This window comes from Malania oleifera, chromosome 2 (assembly GCF_029873635.1).
Source record: "Malania oleifera isolate guangnan ecotype guangnan chromosome 2, ASM2987363v1, whole genome shotgun sequence".
Taxonomy (NCBI): Eukaryota; Viridiplantae; Streptophyta; class Magnoliopsida; order Santalales; family Ximeniaceae; genus Malania; species Malania oleifera.
Genome location: NC_080418.1, coordinates 68,066,374 through 68,087,832, shown reverse-complemented (window position 1 = coordinate 68,087,832; position 21,459 = coordinate 68,066,374). Strand labels below are relative to the sequence as shown.

General features: G+C 37.3%; 1 protein-coding gene across 3 annotated transcripts in view; it reads left to right on the top strand.

Annotated features, from left to right (window-relative positions):
• Window positions 1-5,832: 5,832 nt before the first annotated feature.
• The window catches only part of LOC131149384 (switch 2), a 42,316-nt gene continuing 26,689 nt past the window's right edge, over window positions 5,833-21,459 (top strand). For 2 of the 3 annotated variants that reach the window (XM_058099786.1, XM_058099787.1), the window contains exons 1-2: window positions 5,837-6,265; window positions 16,193-16,299. In XM_058099786.1, the coding sequence (XP_057955769.1) occupies window positions 5,882-6,265; window positions 16,193-16,299 (491 nt within the window). In that variant the 5' untranslated portion in view covers window positions 5,837-5,881. Of the gene's footprint in view, window positions 6,266-16,192; window positions 16,300-21,459 lie in introns of all 3 variants that reach the window. The other variant, XM_058099785.1, reaches the window with a different exon arrangement.

Here is a 21,459-nt window from a genome sequence, read left to right as displayed (position 1 = left end):
AGTTTTGGAACATGAATAGCTTTGGGAGTATTTTGAATAGTTGTAATCTCCCAGAACTCTCTTTGTAATCACGGTGTTCCTCCGCCATAAATGAGGGTAATTAATAAAATTGGAAGTGTTTTCTCTAAGGATGGCAAACAGATGAATAGCAAATTCTGAGGACGAAATTTTTATAAGAAGGAGAGAATATAATAACCCTAGAAATGGCTATACAAGATTGTGGGGTGATTCCAAAAAAAAAATAAAAAATTAAATTTATAAAAAAAGAAAAAAATAATAATTAAAATTTATTTTTATTAATAAAATATGTTATTATTAATATTAAATAAATATTATTATTATTATTATTATTATTATTATTATTCCTAAAGCTAAGCTTTACAATTAGTTTTGAATACAGAGAGCCGCGCATGTGCCCCCCCTAGATTCCTCTATAGCTCTCCATCTCTCTCTCCCTTTCTCCTCATTTTCTTGACGGATACTTATCTGATTGGAAATCGGAAGATACCGTTGGACTCTGTTTTCCATCACCATCATTTCTACCATAGTGAATTGGTGGTAGGAGTAGCAGCGTAGGCGTATCTCCTGGGGTAAGCTAAATCTCTTCTTTTACCTCAATTTCTTGTAAATTTTAAGCCAAATTTACGATCGGATACCACCACGAGAATCTAGGGATAATTTTCTACAAATCTAGCGGAGCGGATTTCTCGTGGGGTCGTCGTAGGTATAAGCCCAAATTTGGGATAAGGGGGTTATTAAGGGGCTTATTATTATTTAATTAGTGTTGATTTAGAAATGTTAGAATATTTAGCATCTGAGGTTGAAATAAGATTTTTGAAATTTAGGGTCCGGGTGAGCGCCGCGGGTGTAATTTCAAGACTTCGCAGGCATAGTTCAGAAAATCAATTGAGGGTGTTAAATATTAGTTTAAATGTTAATTTGGGATATGTGGAGCCTAGGGAAGGTTATATGGGTATTATTTTGGGGAAATGAGTTAATAAATCTGGGGAAAATGCAAATTATAGGATTTGAGTTTCAGGCGCCATGGGCGTAGGATCTGGGTTTTAACGAGACTTTTAGTAAGTCAGGTAAGAGAAATAAATTATAACAGTATTTCTAGAGCTACTATTTGAATTAATATGTGAAAATGAGCATACGATACTTTGTCTGAAAATTATTATGTTATAAATATCAGATAAATTATGCGGCATTTGAGTAATATTAAATTGTGATATTTTGGAGTGTGAAATTAATATATTATGAATATTAGAATAAAACTGTGTGACATATGACGTATATTGAAAAATGTGAAATATAACGATGAGTAAATTCTGAGAAAATATTGAAATGAGAATTATTGATGTAATTAGTGGAAAATAATGAAATATGGTATTTATATGTAAGTAGAAATGATTTGCATGAAAAATGAGATTTTGCAAATTACTGACATGGGTATTTTGAGATATGTTGAAATACATGAAACACAATATATACTATTATGAGATGATGAAATGTGCACAAAAAATGATGAGAACATTTACATTGAGATGAATTGAGATATACTAAAATGTGATGATTGAATTGAGTATACTAACTGTGAATACTGGGAAAATGTGAAAATTGCAAAGTGCGACTGCTGCAATGGGATCATTGACATATGATTGATGAAATGTCAATACCGCATAATGATTGCGGGTAGTGGAAACCCTAATGATGTGTTATGATATTGAGCATGGTACCGTTACTAGCGGTGTAGTGCAACCACACGGACTCTTGGAGCATGTGGCGTGATAGTCGACTGAGTTGTTTAGTAGAGTTGTTGTGCCCCCTGAGTCCGGATCAGGGCTATAGGTTGACCAGTCGTACTATAGACGCGAGATATGTGATATGAAATTTTGATCTAATCGGGTCGGCCAATCGCGGTTAGATCCAGCCTTCGGGCCACACAACCTTGACTATGGGGGGAAGCATGACGTGGAAAGAAAGATCTTCAGGGTAGCCATGAGTTATAGACGCAATGTTGGTACTAGATACCAAGGATACTCATGAGTTGGATAGTAAAATGGAAATGGAAAGTGAAATAATGATAAAATGGGCTAAAATGAGAAATGAAAGAAATAATGAAAATTGAGAAATAGAGAATGATAAAATTGAGAAATGGATATGTGTGAGTTAATAATATAAATAATTGAGGCGAAGTGAAACTCTCCGCCTGAGAGCTTACTGAGTAAGGTGAGTGCCTTGATAAGTATCAGATGTGGCCATACTTGGCTACATAACATGTTAGGCCAGAGGGAAGCTACCTGTATAGACGGGTAATCTTCCCTATTCTCAGGATCTTCATGGGTAAATATGTTTTGGAAAGGATTGAATTTGAGGAATGATTTTTAAGCTTATAAAAGCTCGTGTTGTATATCTATATGATTATGAGAATATGTTTATCAGTGTATTTTTCTTAGATGAAATGTTGATTTGAAATGTAAAGTGTGTTATAACTGAACTCATATGACCACACACTAAATAATTTATTCCTTTTTATTGAGATGTGTCTCACCCAAATTATCTATATTTTTTAGGGAACAGAGATAGACCAGGCAATAGAGCTTCGAGACCTTAGGGAACTGAGACCCTAACACATAGGGTGAGTTTTTGGATTATGAGAGGTGTAATTCCCTTAGAGTTGAGTTGTTTTTGAGTACGAGATGGTAATGTATATCTATATATGTATGTTGATACTTTGGGTATTATATTCTGGTTGTTAAGTATATACTATCTTCCACTGTTCAGTTGCATAAATGAAATGTGTCACAACCTGCTCATTTTCCACATATATATATATATTAATAATATCATCATAAAATCAATTCCACACATCTCACATTCTAGCTCAGCAGGTCACAATCCACCTGGACCTGTGGGTACCAGGGATATATTAAAACATACAGCAGAAGCCCTAGCAGCAGAAAACATACAATAATGTACATCTTAATACCATATATTACAATATAGCAGAGTTGCTATAGTTCACAGTACTTCCATATATACATCCCAAAATAAATTTAGGGACATTTCCCACAAAATCTAACTATCCCTACAAAAAGAAACTTACCCTTAAAAAGGGCAGATATACAACACTAACTCAGCGGGGCTTTTCCCGCTCTCCTATTTGAGGCTCCTGAAAAGTTTATAAGATTTAGGGGTGAGACACCTCTCAGTAAGGGAAATAAACTAATACTAGTGTGTGGCAATGTGAGTATTCTGTGTTTTACATATATCATATATAACATATTCAGTATTGTTTATCAAATCTGGGAAAACATATGTATATCAAAACATGGCAGAACATACTGTATTTCATAAACATATCTCATCTCATATCATAATAATAATAACATAAAAACATTCCTAGTAGGTTAGTTGGCTGTTGTCATGTATTATCCCCACATGGCTGGGTTGTGTGGCCCGAAGGCGAGACCTGATAATGGTTAGCCAACCACTACCAAGTCAAACAGTAGTCTGTAGGTTCAATGGGTCTGCCAGACCTGGTCCGTACACCAGGGGCGATAACATCACACTTCTTGAAAATAACCACATCGACCATCTAATCTCACATCACTCCGTACAACGGTGTTAACACAAATATCATGATCATGAAGACCATGGACATATAGCAACGATACCGTGCAAGTGCTAGCCTAGACCAAGCCAACCAAGTTCTGATATCATATACATATACTAAAATCGTGATACATAGATATCTCATATCATTCATTTTCACATCAATCATATCATTTGCATATATACGTGTATCATGAAAATCATCGGCCCGTACGCCGGTATTACACATTTTATCATAGTTCGGCCCGTACGCCGGTAAATCATAGCACAGCCTGTACGCTAGGAAATCACATCCACATAGCACGGCCCGTACGCCGGCAAATCACAGTCACATAGCCTGGCACGTACGCTGGCAAACATATCCACATAGCACGGCCCGTACGCCGGCAAATCATAGCACAGCCCGTATGCTGGCAAATCACAGTCACATAGCATGGCCCGTACGTCGGCAAACATAGCACTACCCGTATGCTGGCAAATCACATCATAGCACGACCTATACGCCGGCAACTCACAATCACATAGCACGACCCGTACGCCGGCAAATCTTATAAAATCTCGGCTCGTACGCCGGTTTTCCATCATAAAAATCCATATCATCCACATTCCCAAAAAACAATATTTCACAACATTTTTACTCATGCCACACAAATGGATTTTCATATATTCAACATACGATCATTTTCACAATATTTTGCAAATATAAATCATATACATAAATATATATACATTTTCCGCAAATCAGATGCTAAATATATATATATATATATATATATATATATACACACACACACACACATACATACATTTTCTCAAAATAAAACTAGCCTAGTTTATCCCCTTACCTAATTCCTGCAAAACCCCTAAGAAAATCTTCCCTGCACCCGTAGGGTTCCCAACTCAACAACCCTAGAAACACAAACTCCTAGTATTAAACTTCAATATTTTTACGTGCATAACATTTCTTACAACTACCGTTAAGTCAAATTCAGCTTAAAAAGTCTTACCTCAACTTAGGGATGATTTCCAACGTTCCCAATTCAACACGCCTGGAAATGAAAACTCACAGTATTAAAGTTCAATATTTCTAAGTGTATAACACTTTTCTCAACTGTCACAAATCCAAATATTGAGTAAAAAGCCTTACCTTAGATTTATGATGAAATCTAACTTTGTTTCCCTGACGATCTGTTCCGGTAGACTTGTAGAGAATCTCGCCAGGAGTGTCGTGGTAACTTCAGATTGTCGATCTGACTTAAATTTGGCCCGAAATCGACGAAAGAAAGAGGGAGAACCGAAGGGGAGAGAGAGAGGGAGAGAGTAGAGAGTTAGCTTCTTAAAGAAGCTTAAAATCCGGATTTTCATATTTGTAGAATAGGAGATTTCGTCGACGAGACACGTCACTTCGTTGACGAATCCTTCATTAAATTCGTCGACGAGACCCTGTATTCGTCGACCAAATTCAGGCTGCCCCAGAACCTCTCTCGGTATTTTCTCGTTGACGAAGCCTTGTGTTTGTCAACGAATTTTTTAATGCACTCGTCGATGAGGCCCTGTATTCGTTGACGGTATTTTCTCATCGACGAAGTCTACGACCTCCTTTGGTTTCTGGTTTTTATTTCCCTTCCTTTATTATTTAAATACCATTTTTTATTTGGGTCATTACAAAATGACTTTTTACTCGGTACCAAATGCGGGTCGGGTTATATGAGTGGTAATAGGGTGGTTGACGTGGCTGATTGACAAATATTGTTGGTGATGAGTGAATATTTATTAGTATTTATAAAAAAAATTGTACGAAAATCGGGGCGTCACACTGAAGCTTTGCATCAATGAAGGAATGGTGGTGGGCATGCTCGACATTGGAATTTGGCCTAAATGCTAAAGCTTCAACGATGCAGGCATGGGGGTCGTGCCCACCCGCTGGAAGGGACCTTTCGAGACTAGCTCACTACACCATCCAGCGAAATTTGAGTATCACGTGTCAGTCAGGAAGGCCTCTCGTTGTTCAAATCTCGATGCTTACAACTCTCGTTGGACCAAGAAGCGTGAGTATCATTCATCATTCTAGGAATAATTTTCCGAACAGAATATTATTTAATATATTATTATAAAATAATAATAAAATGGAAAAAAACACCCTGAGGCCCAATGGCGGTTATTATTTCTAGGAAGTTATATACGGTCACATCTTCAAAAAAAAAAAAAAAAACCGGAAAAGCCGCTCCGAAGCTGTTCAACCGACTGCCATCTCTACAGCTCCATGTTGAACACCCTCAAGGAGACCCTCAGGCCCTGCACAAAACCACCTTCATCCCCTCCCGCTTCTCACTCCCAGTCCTCAGTTTCCCACCAATTCGATCCCGTAAACCCCAGAAAACCCCCCAAGTCTTCTCTTTCTCAGCAGCTTCAACGCCTCCAAGATCCCCTTTCTTTGCCCAAATCACTGCCGCAGAATCAAGCAAAGCAACCCGCTCACGATGACCGTGAAGAAGAAAAAGAAGAAGGCGAGGAAGAAGAGGGAGACCGAAAGCAAGAAGGACAATGGGGATTCGAAAGACCCAAGTCAGCCTTTCTTCAGTTGGATCACACAGGACCCTTCCAGCCCTTGGTCTTGTCTCCACCAGGCGAGCATCCGGTGATACAGGTTACTATTGTTCGCTTAACATTCTTTTTTCTTTCGTTTCTTTTGAGTCAGTATCGTCCATCATGTGTTGTTCCATTTTCTTTGGTCAATTTGTGATTTATCTCTGCGACTATACGGCGCTGTATTAACTTTAATTGATCGTTTCTTATAGCCGCTGTGTCTAACTGTCTATACGCTCTCTGGTTGGTTTCATATTTTTATCTGAGAATTTTAGATAATATACTGGTTTTTTGCATGCTTTTATTTCTAGTTGGACAGAGTCTAGAAATTTTTTTCAAGGATGTGCACTGTCACTCTCTCTCTCTAGAAAGTTCATACTTAAAGGCCAAGTATCTGCAGCTGCTTTCATGCACGGACGAAGCTAGGAGCCTAGCTTGATTCGTTTGCGGGTCCCCACTATTTGCACATGCATGAAAGCCTATCAGCTCTAAGTGCACGTAATGCGGCATGTGTGAGTATGCTCGAGTGTATAAATTATAATATCTAGGATGTGAGTACTTTGGTGTGAATACTACTTTACCAGTGTATCGTGTTGGACACCTAATTTATATGCAAAAGAATTAATAAAGTTATATATTTTTCGTTCAGTCTAGCACTTGCAATTCTTAATAGTGATATCAAAGTCCATGCCATTGCAGACTAATGGTACAATAAGATTCCCCTATTGCATAGTTTGAGACTTTGAAGTCAATGGACCAAGCATACTCGGTTAAATGTGTCACGATGACAGATACTGTAACTTCGGCAAGTAGAATTGAGCTACTTAACAACAATAATCATAATACTTGGAGTATTTACATCCTGGTTTTACCAACTTCGGACAATACTCGTGGGAGATTGTTGGTGGTTGTCATTCTGCATAGAAGTTAGCTAACTAATGTTAAAAAGTTGAAAAAATGGAAAGCAAGGGTCAGCATGTTGGCAGTAAGAGTGGAAAATGAAGGACCAGTGGGTTTGCAATAACAAATGAGGGAAAGCCAGAAAATGAGCTTTTGATAGCAAACTGTGAGGCTATGTCAATATTTCAAAAATAAAACTATTTGTGAAGAAATTTCAAAATTACACACTTGAAAATGTAAATTTGGGGACGAGAATGAGGATAATTTAACTATTAAGGTTTCACTTCCGTAGGCTTTTGCTCCAAGCCCCATGTCTTGCTATGCCTATTAGTGTTTGATTTCTTATCCCTTAGCCTTTTTTCTGTTGTATGCTTTGCAATCATGGTTTTAAATCGCGGTAGCGGGTAGCGTAACGTAACGGTAACAGGTGTAACGGGAAGCAGGAGTAGCGGATGTTACATAACGGGAAGCGGGTGTAACGGCCGTGAATTTTTTTGAAGCACGCACAACCTTGTGCATATTAGCGTACTTGCATGTTTTAAGCTTTTGGCCATTCTTAGAAAGGGTTTTAGTGTATTTTGGACCCTTTAGTTCGAGTAACTAAGTTATTTGGTAAGGGCAACAAGTTTACATTTGTTTTAAACCATCATTGATAGAAAATTACGTGTGTGCGCGTATTTATGCTTCTCATTGTTCTTATCTGTGATAAATTCTTATGTGTGCTAAATGAATTAATAAAATAAAATACATTATACACTCCATTAGTCTATTAGGCACATAAGACATACGAATAATATAAATATAAAATAGCTAGAAAAGAAAGAAGGTTGAAGTTGAAAAATAAAGAACATAAATATCAAATTACTAATATTATTAAAAAAAAATTCCTAACAAGTTAGTATTTTGAAATTGTTAATTAATGCATCTATTGTGAGTATTTAAAGAAAAAGTAAATTTTGTATCATTGTCATCCTCATTATAATCTTTTCCCCCTCTTGCCACTTGGTATATTGAGAATGATATATGAAAGAGAGAAAAAGTGAGAAGAAAAAGTAAAAAATAAAATATTTTTTTGGTGTAACAGTCCTGTAGCGGACGTAACGGCCGTAGCGGCCTTTACGTAACGGTCGCGGTCCGTAACGGCCACTACGGCCGTGATTTTTCTTCCCACCGATTTCGCGGTGTGTAACGGTATCGGTAACCCAAAAAACCTTTACGTAACGGCGTTACGTAACGGTTGCGGCCTTTATTTAAAACCATGTTTGCAATGCTTCCTCATATGTGATTAGCTCTTGTACACATTTGCGTATCTATGATTTACTTCCATTGTCTAGTTGATTTGCGAAGCTTGAGTTTCTTCTTCTTTTTCTTGGCTTATTGTCTTTGGTAGTCCTGTGGTGCATTTTCCCATCTGCCATGGGCTTGAAATTTGTTTTGGTGGCTTAGCTCTAGTTTCTTCTCTAGTTTGACTTTTTAAAGGTTTAACTTCCTAAACGCAATCTTGGATTGGCTTTACATTGCCACTTCGAGTCTGCTGTTGCATTTTCTTGTGCAACTTTTCCTGAATTTTTTTTGTATTTTGGCATTAATATTGCTTTGGCGACCACCATGAAAATGCCTCATTGAACATTACATTCTTGGGGTATAATATTGGTCAGTTATGGGATCACAACATTTCTATCGCTTGATTATCTAATCTCATAGATAAGTAGCGAAGCACCTCCTTGTCAAACTTGTTGCTTAAATGATTAGGCACAAATACATAGCATACACTACAAAGCACTTGAAAGTGAATCACTGTGATTTTGGTGTTTTGTAGCTTCTTGAAGGGTGAGTTAAATTCTGGTAGCTTGGTAGTGACACAAATTCATATCTTCTTGCACTTGGGCCAAAATTGTGGAGGTACATTCTTGGCATGTAGCATACTTCTACTGTTCTGCATATTTCTTTAATATGCTGGTTCTTTCTTTTTGCTGGTTCACTCTCTTGTGACATGGTGTATGTTGCACTCTTGAAAATAGTCTAAGACTTCATTTGATGTATATTTCCCCTCCTATTTGTGCATAGACACCGTATCTTTTGGCTTATTTCATTGTCCTTCATCTTCTTGAACAGTTTAAATTTATTTAATGCTTTTGATTTTTCTTTCTTAATGTTGAAGAATTGGGTAAACAATTTGAAGACCTAATCACGATGATGGGTACCTCCCTTTATTTAAAATATATGCCAAGTACATAACAATGACCATGTTACCCTTACTAATACATGCAGAAACTCACACTTAGTTGCACAGCAATTACTTACAGCAGTAACACTAAATATCTGCAACAACTAATAACACTCCCACTCAAGCTGGAGCAAGCTTACTACCAATGGACTGAACCCGAGTACCACCCAAGGCTTAAGTGAATAAATCAGCGATTTAGAATTCAGACTACACATGAGCAAGTTTGTTAGAATAGGGATCCTACATAGGGTCTTTGGGAAGTTTGCAGGATCGGATTGTAGGACCAGATTGTGGATTGTCAAATTTTACTTTCAATGTAAAATAAATTAAAAATTTATAGGTTTGGCATTTTATGACAATTGTCAATAAAATAGACCTAAAACCTTGGTAGTAACTTTAAAAAATTAAAACAGATTTTGGTAATGTAGCTATCTTACTAGCTAGCACCTAGCAGGTTTTTACTTTAACAATTTTGACACTAAAAGAAATCTGAAAGGTCTGAATTGCAAAGTGCTCCGCAATGGGTACACTGTTGCTAATTTATTATTCAATAATTGTAATTAAAAAGAAAAGCAAAAAGAATGAAGAAAAAAATAAAGAAGAAATTGCTATTTTTAATTCAAGTTGCTGTAAACTTCTCAACTACTGTGGTGTTGTGATTAGACCATGAGAAGAAAAAGAAGAAGGAAAGAGAGGAGGAAGAGGAAGAAAGGAAGAAAAAGAAAATATTTTAATTGGAAGAACAAGAACTTTTTGTTCATTGAAATGAAAAGAAGAAAAAGAAACCTGTCTGCCCTCTTCTTTGGGAAAAAAAAAATATAGGTCTTGGCTTGTCTATAATTAGAGAAAAGAAGAGGAAGAAAGAAAAAAAAAAACTACAAAGACAATGCATACCTACCACAAGCTTGCAACTTTAAGCTCTCAGCTGGACTGTACAAATCCCTCATTGTTGAAGGCTTGAAGATGATATCTCAAAGCTCTCAGCTGGTCTTTGTTACTGTTGAATGAAGGAACAGCCCCAGCCTCCTGATAGATCAAACTTGGGGGTCTGCCTATCAAGAACTCTTAAGTCTTAAAAAGATCCCTCATTTTCAAAGGAAGAGCTTTTAGGAGATGCTTAGCTGCTCTCTTGACTTGGAACAAATAAATCCCAGGAGATGCTTGTTATGTTGCCATAATTTTGATGTATTTGGGTTAGATGGACCAAATTTTTGTGTCTATTGCAAAAGTAAAGTGTTTAGGCAAATAAAATATAATTTGGGCCTCTTTACTAACTATAAATCCATATTTTGTTGCACAAGTAGGATTCGTAGGATCCCAAGTAGGATTGCAATCCTACGATCTTACTAGGACCCTACAACCCTACCAGGATCCTACTTGATTTCGATTATGCATAAGATCTGGATCGTTTGGGTAAGTCTAGTTTGTAGGATCATACAATCCATATGGGATTTTGATAACCATGCACATGAGTTGTTATGATGAGCGTTTGCACAAGTTTCTCTCGAACAAAGTGACAATCAACTTCAATGAGTTCCATTCGCTCATGGAAGACTGGGTTGGAGTGAGTATGAAGAGCAACTTGATTATCACACATCAACTCCATAGGCCAAGAATGTGGAAAACCAAGTTATTCTAACATGTTCTCTAGCCACATAAGCTCATGTGCAATGTGCATCATGGTCTGATACTCTTAACACAACACTTGATCAGGCCACTGCAATTTGTTTCTTGCTTTTCGAGATACCAATTTACCACCAACAAAAACACTATAACTAGTTGTGAATCTTTTGTTGAAAGGTGACGTAGCCCGTATTTGTATATCCCTGAACATAAGTGTCACCCCGATATTTATATAAGAGACCTCTCCTATGTGCACGTTTGATACTACATCCAAGTGACTTTTTCTCAAAGAATCAAGAAACTGGCTCCAACACTTGTTGCAAAAGATATCTTGGGTCTAGTGATTGTGAGATAATTCAACTTTCCAATAAATCTTCAGTATTTTCGAGGGTCAACCAACATATCAGTCACATCTGGCACTGACTTGTAGTCAGGATCTATAGGTGTATTGACATGTTTGGATCCCAACAACTTGGTCTTAGCCAAAACATCTTGAACATGCTTCCTCTGTGACAACTAACAAGACGGTTCTCCTCCCTTGAGTCACCATGTGTAGGCCTACAAATTAGGATGATCCAGGCAATGAGAAAGGCCCAAATTTGAGGAAGATGCACGAGGACTAGGTAAAGATAATAGGTTAGGATCTGGAAGGCTAGGCAAAGGAAGGGAGTCATCAAGGTTAACGGAACTCAAGGAATCATAATAATGTAGTGTAGACTCAAAGTAAGGTGACATCAATTGAGACAAAAGTAAGTGTAAAGTAGGGCCGTAATGTTGATATCCCTTTTGAGTATAAGATAGCCCAAAAAAATACATTTGATAGCACGAGGATCCAACTTATCCATTCCTAGACTTAGTTAAAGGACAAAGGACATATCACTAAATATACGAGGAGGACGCGAGAGCAAAGGATTGCTTAGGACAATAGTTGATATGAGATTTTACCGCCAGGGATAGAGGATGACATTTTATTAATGAATGAGCAAGTAGTGAGCACAACATCACTCCTAAAACTTCGGGGACATTCATTTGATACCATTGGGTACGGGAGACTTCGAGAATATGTTTGTTTTTCTATTGTGCAGCTCCATTCTCTTGTGGAGTGTGGGCACAAGATGATTGATGGATCATACTAGAGTTAGTCATAGAGGTAGTGAACTGGGTACTGAAGTACTCCTTAGTATTATCACTACGAAGTATCTTGAGTAGCATATCAAACTGAGTCCTTATTTGAGAAGACAAGGCACTTAAGATATTAAACAACTCAAAATGATTTTTCATTAAATACAGCCAAGCCATCCAAGAGTAGTCATCAACAAATGTAACAAAGTATCACAACCTCAACTTTGCCGTGACACGACTAGGACTCAGAAAGCAGAATGGAGTAACATGATGGGGCTGATTGCCTGTTTCCGGAGTTGGGAAGCAAAGGGTGATGCCACTTTCCTAATTGACAAGAATTAGGCATGGAATTCAAAGTAGGAACTAGCTGTTTAAACTTTTCGAATGAAGGATGACCAAGGCAACAATGAATTTAAGGCATTCCAGGCAGTAGGAGGAGATCAACTCAAAGTAATAAAATCACTGGCCTGACCCATGCCGATTGTCTTCCTTGTCTTTAGATCCTAAATAACAATAGAATGAGAAAAGTAAGTTATAGAACAATTTAGTGAATTTGTAATCTTACTAACAAACATAGATTGAAGGGGGATTTAGGAATGTATGAAACAAAGTTAGAGTGATGGAGAGAGGAGAATTTACTGCTCCTATCCCCTAAATTATAGTAGTGGACCCAGCAGCATGAGTAACTTGAGGTAGATTTTTGGAATAGTGAAGGCAGAAAAGAAGTTAGTTACACGTGTCATATGGTCAGTGGTAGCAGAATTGATAACCCAAGTCTTAGTGGGAGAGATACCCGACATGCAGGCTGTTGAATAACCTTTTGAGCAAAAAATATGCTATGTGACGAGATGCTTGTTGGAATGCCTAATACTGATGGAATCTTGAATATTCCTTTGAGATGGTTACAGTACAATGTTCACCAAAACAAGTGACTGATGAGGGAAACATACTTTTGGGATTTGGGGGCTCCATCCAGACACACACATAACCTCGATATGGCAGCAAATCAGAAATATACTGGAAACAACATGGATTTGTGGACACATCCAAACGCACAGAACCTTTAACAACCAAAGAAAACCAAAAACGCGATGAACGAGATAAACGACTGAATGAATCACAAACACAGCAAATACAAAATTTCATGCCCCAAATGAACCCTATAAACGTTGATAAACAGCTTCATGTAGTACTGAACAAATCATTCCTGGAGTGTCACACATGAACAACTAAAAACGTGAGATCTTTGGACAAAAAACCTTTGGCAAAAAACTCAATAATATGTTTATAGAGGGCTTCAAACAGTGCATGTGCAACTCTTTCCAGAAACATGCCTGTAAGAAGCTTCATGTGTCGGCATGTGGAGTTGGCCCTGCTTGCGTTCAACCAGAGCGTGAGAGCACGTGGGAGCAGCTCTGGTGATGGGATTTTAGTGATGATCATATTGGCAATGTCTTGGTGGCTATGGCATTGGTTTTTGCAATATCTAAAGAGATTTTGTGTTCCTGAACTGGCAGTGTCGTCCAGGGAGCTTCCAGCAACTGTCATGGCTTCTGCAGCTGCTGGCCACTTTTCAGGCCTATGGTGATGCTGGTAATTCTCCTACGATCGTGGACACGTGGTTGATTTAGGGTTTTAGGCTTTGGTTTGATGGTGGCTGTGACAATTAGAGTTTAGGTCTCAGAATCATGCTTTGGTACTATGTTGAAGAATTCAGTAAATTGGAAGACCTAATCATGGTGATAAGTCTCTCCCTCTATTTATAATATATGCCAAGTACACAATAATGACCCTATTACCCTCTATGAGTTCAATTCAACATGATTTTTTAGTGGATGAAATTGTTAAAAGTCTTGTGGTAAGCTTGAGACATATTGGCCTCAAGCTTTGAATTGTCTTCCAACTTGTGATAATTCCCCATCTATCAACTTTATTGGAATTGGGAACCTTGAGGAGAATTAAAATAGTATATTACTTATATTTGCAGGTCAATTGGAGATGATGGCATCAAATTACGTGTTGAATGGCTTATGGATACATACTCTCCCCTCTTGTTGCACCATTGTAGAACTTGAGGTCAAGTTTTCTCTAACAGGGGGAGTTTGATGCATGATTGCTTGTGGGCAATTCTTAATAATACTATCTTGTTTGGGGATTTAGAAATTATGAATTTTGTTTTAAATTAGCAAATCTAGATTTTTTAAGAAGTTTAGTTAATTTAGGGTTATTTTAAGTACTTTGGGGTTATTTTGTAATTACTTGAGCTCTATTGTTAGGTGTTTAAGTAGTTTCTTTGTATTGTATTAGTTATTATTTTGAAATCAGATTTCCGGTTCAGTTTCCCTCCATCTCTTCTCCTTCTTCCTTCTTTGCTCTTCTGCTTCCTTTTCCTTCTTGCTTTCTTTTCTCCTCTCAGTTCTCTTCTCTGTTCTGTTCTGTTCTGTCTAGGTTCCATCTCTCTCTGTTCTACTCTAACTCTCTGTTCTCTCCCTAACTTCTTCCTTTCTCTCACTTAATTCTCTATCTCTTTCTCTCTCTTTCTCCATCTATGATTTTCTGTTACTGTCCTACATTACTGTAGATAAGACAAAGAATTTGTACAAGCATGTGCCCAAAAAGAAGCAAGGAAAACAATATTCCTTAATGAATGGGAAGATGTTGGTTTGTCATTAAAATCTTTGCATTCTCTCAAGCCATGAAGTCCATTAGAATAGCAAAACACTGCACCAGTCCACAAAATCCTTTCTTTTCTGCTTCTCCCAGAACCCCAAAACTGCACCAACTTAAAATCATCTACAAATTGTAGTGTGATCCACACGTCACCCATGGTTTTAAATAAAGGCCGCGACCGTTAAATAACGCTGTTACGTAACGCTTTTTTGGGTTACTGATACCGTTACACACCACGAAATCGGTGGGAAGAAAAATCATGGCCGTAGCGGCCGTTACAGACCGTGACCATTATGTAAAGGCCGCTACGGCTCTTACGTAATGGCTACAGGATTGTTGCACCAAAAAATTATTTTATTATTTACTTTTTCTTCTCACTTTTTCCCTCTCTTCCATATATCATTCTCAATATGCCAAGTGGCAAGAAGGGGAAAAGATTATAAAGAGGATGACACTGATACAAAATTTACTATTTCTTTAAATACTCACAATAGATGCATTAATTAACAATTTGAAAATACTAACTTGTTAGGAAAATATTTTATTTTGATAATATTAGTAATGTGATATTTATGTTGTATATTTTTCAACTTCAACCTTCTTTCTTTTCAAGCTATTTTATATTTGTACTATTCGCATGTCTTATGTGTCTAATAGATTAATGAAGTGTCTAATGTATTTTGTTTTATTAATTAATTTAGCACATATAAGAATTTATCACAGATAAGGACAATAAGAAGTATAAATATGCACACCCACGTAATTTTTCTATCAATGGTGGTTTAAAACAAATGTAAACTTGTTGCCGTTACCAAATAACTTAGTTACTCGAACTAGAGGATCCAAAATACACTAAAACTTTTTCTAAGAAGGGTTAATAGCTTAAAACATGCAAGTGCGCTAATATGCACAAGGTTGTGCGTGCTTCAAAAAAATTCACGGTTGTTACACCCGCTTCCCGTTATGTAACATCCGCTACTCCCACTTTCCGTTACACCTGTAACCATTATGTTATGCTACCCACTTCCGCGATTTAAAACCATGACGTCACCTAATACAAAGGAGATTAGCTCAAAGCTGTTTAGCCACTGGACAATGAAGAAAAGGGTGTGTATTGGCTGTTGGTTGAGGTAGCCTACAGAACTTTACTTTACTGCTAACTATCATATATTACGTGACCCTTCTTAAACTAAGTGTGAGTAATGAGTTCTATAATGGTGGTACGTAGGAGCTAGGGCAGTAATAGTTATCTGTACCTCCAAATGTATGTGAAACGATAACTATTTACTTGTTTCTATGGGATATCCAGAAGGACTAAAACATTCCATAATGTTTCTTTTATATTGATTCCCACAGATTATGGCTATGAAATTTTGTTAATAGAGCATGAGAGAAGCTCATGTGAAGAACTCCTGAGATTGATTAGGAACAATTTTCTTGCTGTAGGTGCCGGCATCAATCAATTGTAGGCTTCTTGAACACCAAAGAGAGGGGGTAAAATTTTTGTATCGCTTGTACAAGAATAATCATGGCGGTGTTCTTGGAGATGACATGTGAGTAGATTGTACTGAAATCTGATTTTATATTGCCTTTCTGGTTGTATTAATCGGTTGTGGCTGTCTGATGGCCTTATGTTTTAGCGACAGTGGTAATCTGCGCTGCTTAGTTACCTTGATATTATAGTGTTTATTTTCGCATGGAAGGGGTACTGTAGTCTCCAACATATGCATAGTATCTGTAAATTTCTTATTTTATTAATTGATATGTTCATACTATTCAGTTGTCTACTGGTACTTTGTTGTCAGCATTTTCCCAATTTCAACTCTTTTTACTGTCTAAGGATTCAGATTTGTAGTTGTGTTATATCTATAGTACTAGTTATAGTTTCAATTTGTGCAATATGTGATATGAGTGTTCTTTTTTTTATTAAAGTTGAGTAACTCTACATATATTATTACTTCAACACCCCTGGTCCCTCTCCCCAAAAAAAAAGAGTGGACAACCAGAAAAGGGGAGTGGAAAAAACCTTCAACTTAACATGAGTCTGGAAAGTGGTGTATGAATTGAGAGTAATTTATGAACATCTTCTAATGTGAACCTGATTATTTTGGAATTTCAATCTGATTTATTTTAACCAACAGTAAGGGTATTACATCAAACCTGAAGGTCAATGTTAAAATCATGGAAGGAATCTCTCCAAGCAAGGAGCTAAAACTGTGCACAGCTTGCCATCGCCATAACCCTGGTGGCATGGGAGACTTGTGCACTGAGTGTTACATTTAACTCGTTTTTTTATTTTACCTAATTATTTGAAGGTAGATCTAAATCTTTCTTTACTCATTAAGGTCTGGGCTTTCGTTTAGACCCTATCTCGTAACAGGATTAATACAAATGACTTGTAAGAAATCCCTATAAGACTCTCAGATATATGTAGGTTTTGTTGAGAGTCCAATGAGACTAACGCACACTGTTTTCACTCCTAGGTGGTGAGACAGCTCTGGAATGCACTTTCCTTCTGTTTGGTGAAGCATGGATGGCTCAGCAAAATGTGTTTGAGTTCTTCTTAGTGAGATATCGAGGTTGTGGGAAAAAAAGAGTGGTTTTGTGTAGTGCATGCAATCTTTTGGACTTTGTGGCTTGAGAGGAATGTGAGGACATTCAAAGCTCAGACCACTTCTCCTTCTTTGTTGTGGGGTAGATTTAATTTTTCTTCCTTCTTTTGGGCACATTCAATTAGAATTTTTGGGGGGAATAGGTGTCTTCAAAGGGATTGGATGGCATCTGTTTCATGAAGGATGTCTTATCCTCCATCTACTGTACTTTGTTTCAATGTAATTAGATTTTTGTTATCTAAAATAAAAGGGAAGATCCAAGCATTTATTTAGACTGGGTTCAAACTATGCCTTTTAGATCATTAAATTCGTTAGTTACCGTATCCTTGAAATTTGGGAATAACGTCTTGGGCTCTAGGGTTTGGGGAATGATACCTCTAACTGAGGGATCCTGCCCACTCCTAAGGAGGTCATAGGTGCTTGTGACTTACCTAACTGCCAGAGGGGTTCAAGTGAGGGAATGTTGTGAGTCTTGTGACTATAGAACCTCTAGGAAGTGGGAATGACACAAAGGACCCATCTTCTTTTCCCAAAGATGTAGATCTTTGATTGGTTAATCCTACCACCCTCGATTGAGAACGAGGTGTAGGTGCTAGTATGCTTGAGGGAGGATGGAAGGAAGAGACTAGGGAAAAAAGAGAGAATTGAAAAAACTTGAATCATCCACGAAATACGGGTAAAGAGAGATAGGAAGGGGGGGGGGGGTGTTAGAAGTGTTCCATGAAATTTTTGGCTGAGAATGTTGGAGGATTAAGCAATAGAATCGAGGAGAAGGCAGTTTGTGGGTTTCTAGTAGGTTGTAGGATTTTATTTTTTCCCAGGAAACTAAACAGGAGTTGGTGGATGGATTTTTGATTAGGAGTACCTAGGAACAAGTTTTTAAGGATTGGGTTTGCCTGTGATCCTCGGGGTGGTCAAGAGCAAGATTTGGTTCTAAGGTGTCTCTTTTTATGTTTGTTCTTTTGGACATAAGAGGTGGAGGAGAGTGATGGTTCAATTTTGTATATGACCCTAATTGTCCTTGTCTTATACCATATTCTTGGGATAAGCTTGGGGACTTTATAGGTTGTTGGTGCGTGTTGGTATTTGAGAGTGATTTTAATGTCTTTTGTACTTCTCAAGGAAGTTAGGGGGCTATAGAATCAATCTTAGTACAAAGGGCTTTGATGATTTTGCACGACGTTGCGGTTGGATAGATATTCCTTTATTTAGTGCTCAACAATGGATAACTGAGTGGCTCATATTGATAGATTCCTTTTTAGTTTAAAGTAGGAGGATACCTATCCTAGTTTAAACCAAGGGTACTTAGTAGACCAGTCTTTGATCATTTATTGTGCTAGTGTCAAATCATGTAAGGTCAGGAACTAATACATTTTGCTTCGAAATATGTGGTTTGACTTACCATGACTTTCATAGGGTAGCGCGTGGTTGGAGTGGTTGTAATTTTTTATGAAAAAGTTGAAGTTTTTGAAAGAAAAGCTCAGAGACCGATAGATGTCAATGTAAAAAATGTATGGAAGTGAAAACCAAAGATGAAAACGAAAAATGAGAAACCAAAACTGAAAATCAAAAATATAATTTAAAAATTAAAAACTAGCAACTTGTTTGTTTTATATTTACAAAACTAAAACAAATTAAAAGCCAAATTCAACTCATGTTCATCTTTTTCCTTGAATCAAATAACAATTACAAACTATGATTAAATAAAACAACACTAAAAGAATATAAATTGTAAAAGGGCGGAAAAAGAGAAATCGTTTGTAAATTAAATATGGTAAAGGCCTTTGACCATGTGAACTGGAATTATCTGCTTTGTATCCTCAAAAGGACGGGTTTTGGGGAAATTTCGTGCAGTTGGAGATCCCCTCTCCCCCCCCCCCCCCCTCTTTTTATCATGGTTATGGAGGTTCTGAGCCATATGATAACCAAAGAAAACGAAGGTGATCTGATCAGGGGGATTAATGTCAAAAGGACTAGTGATCATTTTGTAGTTTCCCATCTCCTTTTTGCAGACAAAACTATTATTTTCTGCGAGGGCAATCTTGAGCAAATTCTTAACCTTAGGTTCATCCTTTTGAGTTTGAAGTAGGCACAGGTCTGAAGGTGAATTTGCGAAAGAGTTATCATTCCTATGGCATCTTCCTCGTCATTACATGCATTCTAGGCTGCAACCTCAGAAACTTTCCTATTTCTTACCTTAGCTTCCCTTTAGGAGCCAAGTTCAAAGACGAGGCTGTTTGGGATCCTATAATTGGCAGATTTGAAAGGAATCTAGAAAAGGATTATCTTTCCAAGAATGGCAGACTCACTCTTATCAAAAGCACTTTAGCCAATCTCCCAATTTATTTTCTTTCTCTGTTTCCCATCCCTTGTGCAGTGACCAAATGATTGGAGAGCATTGTAAACATTGTAAAGGCTTACCTGGTGCAGCCTGGTGCACAAAGCTTCCATATATGTGGGGTCCGAGGAAGGGGCGGAGCACGATGGGTCTATATTATACAGCCTTACCTTGCATTTTTGCAAGAGACTGTTTCCATGTCTCGTAACAACAGAAAGCTAGCAATACAAAAACAAATGTGTTAACATATTATGTTTCTTCTTTGTACAACAGCAAAAGCAAAAAAAAAAAAGAAAAAAAAGAAAAAAAAAGAAAAAGGAAATGATACCTAACAGCCCTTTAAGGTGTCAAATAATGATGTTTTTTGGCAATTTGAGGGTGAGGAAAAGGGGAGATTGAGGCTTTGGATAATATTGAAGGGGGTGAAGGAGATTGTAATAATTTTCCATAGGGTAGCTAGTGGGAGTAGTAATATGATAAGGGAGCTAGAGGTGGATAGCAGTTATATAGTCCATGTTTCAGGAGGTTATTGAAGAGGAGATTACTCAGTTTTATTAGGAGATCTTGTTTTCTTAGGTAAATTAGTTAAGAATGATTGATGGACTGGATATAGTCCTATTTTTGTGGTGCAAAGTTTGTGGTCAGACAGATCTTTATTGAAGAAGAGCTGAAGGTAGCAGTGTTTACTATGGAAGCGGGTAAGCCGGTAAGGTGCCTGGTTTGGACGGTTTTACTATGGCCTTTCCCATCATTGTGGGATATTGTTGTTAAGTCTTGATATACCTTGTTGGCCCACCACTAATAGCTTAAGCGTTTAGGTGAAATGTTAAAATCTAACATAGTATTAGAGTTGGTTACTACGAGGTCTTGGGTTTAAGTCTTGTTGCTTGTGTTTATTGTGTAGTACGCAAAAAATTATTGTGTTCCCTATCATGGGTTTTATTTATCATATGTTTATCCCTCCACGTGTTGTCAGGCCGCATGTGCGGGGGAGTGTTAAAGCTTGATAGCCATTGTTGGCCCACCACCTAATAGCTTAAGCTTTTAGGTTATGTGGTAATCTATCATAATTGTCGCTACGTGCGTGCTATGCAAGATAAAAGAATGAATTCAAATTTTAGAAAAAAAAAGGCAAACTTGTTATTAGAGGCGAAAGTCACCACCCTATTATATTTTGGACAAATAGAGAGAGAACCATTTTGATTTAAAAAGCTGGTATGTGAACCAAAGAAAATGGGTTCGGGAGTCTATTGTGCATGAGGAAGTCATGACCTATTCCAATAATCGTTGCCACCAAATCTTGTGTTTTACCCAAAAAATATTTTCAAGGAGTTGTGAGAGAATTTTGAAAAAGAATTTTATAAATATGTCCCTATGATCTAGAAAGCAATATTTAATGAAATGAGCTATCACATGACCCATTAGGATGACCAATGGTCATAATTGTATCTCTTATTAATAGGAGGAGAGAGAAAATAATAAATTTTATTATTGTGCTCCTTTTATCTTAACTCTGTTAACTAAGGACCTTACTTCCTCAACAAATCCAGTATACGGGGAGATATCGAGTTGTGCCTAAGGAGTAAGGGAGATTGGTCACTATCTAGAAAATTAAAATCTTTCGACTCTCCATCGTTGGCTGGATTAAGATATTAGAAAGCACAGGAAAAATCTATTTATAATAATATCAATAATGTTTACAGTAATACAACAAGAAGAACAATCATAGTGAAGACGGTAGTGATAAATTTTTTTTTTGCCTT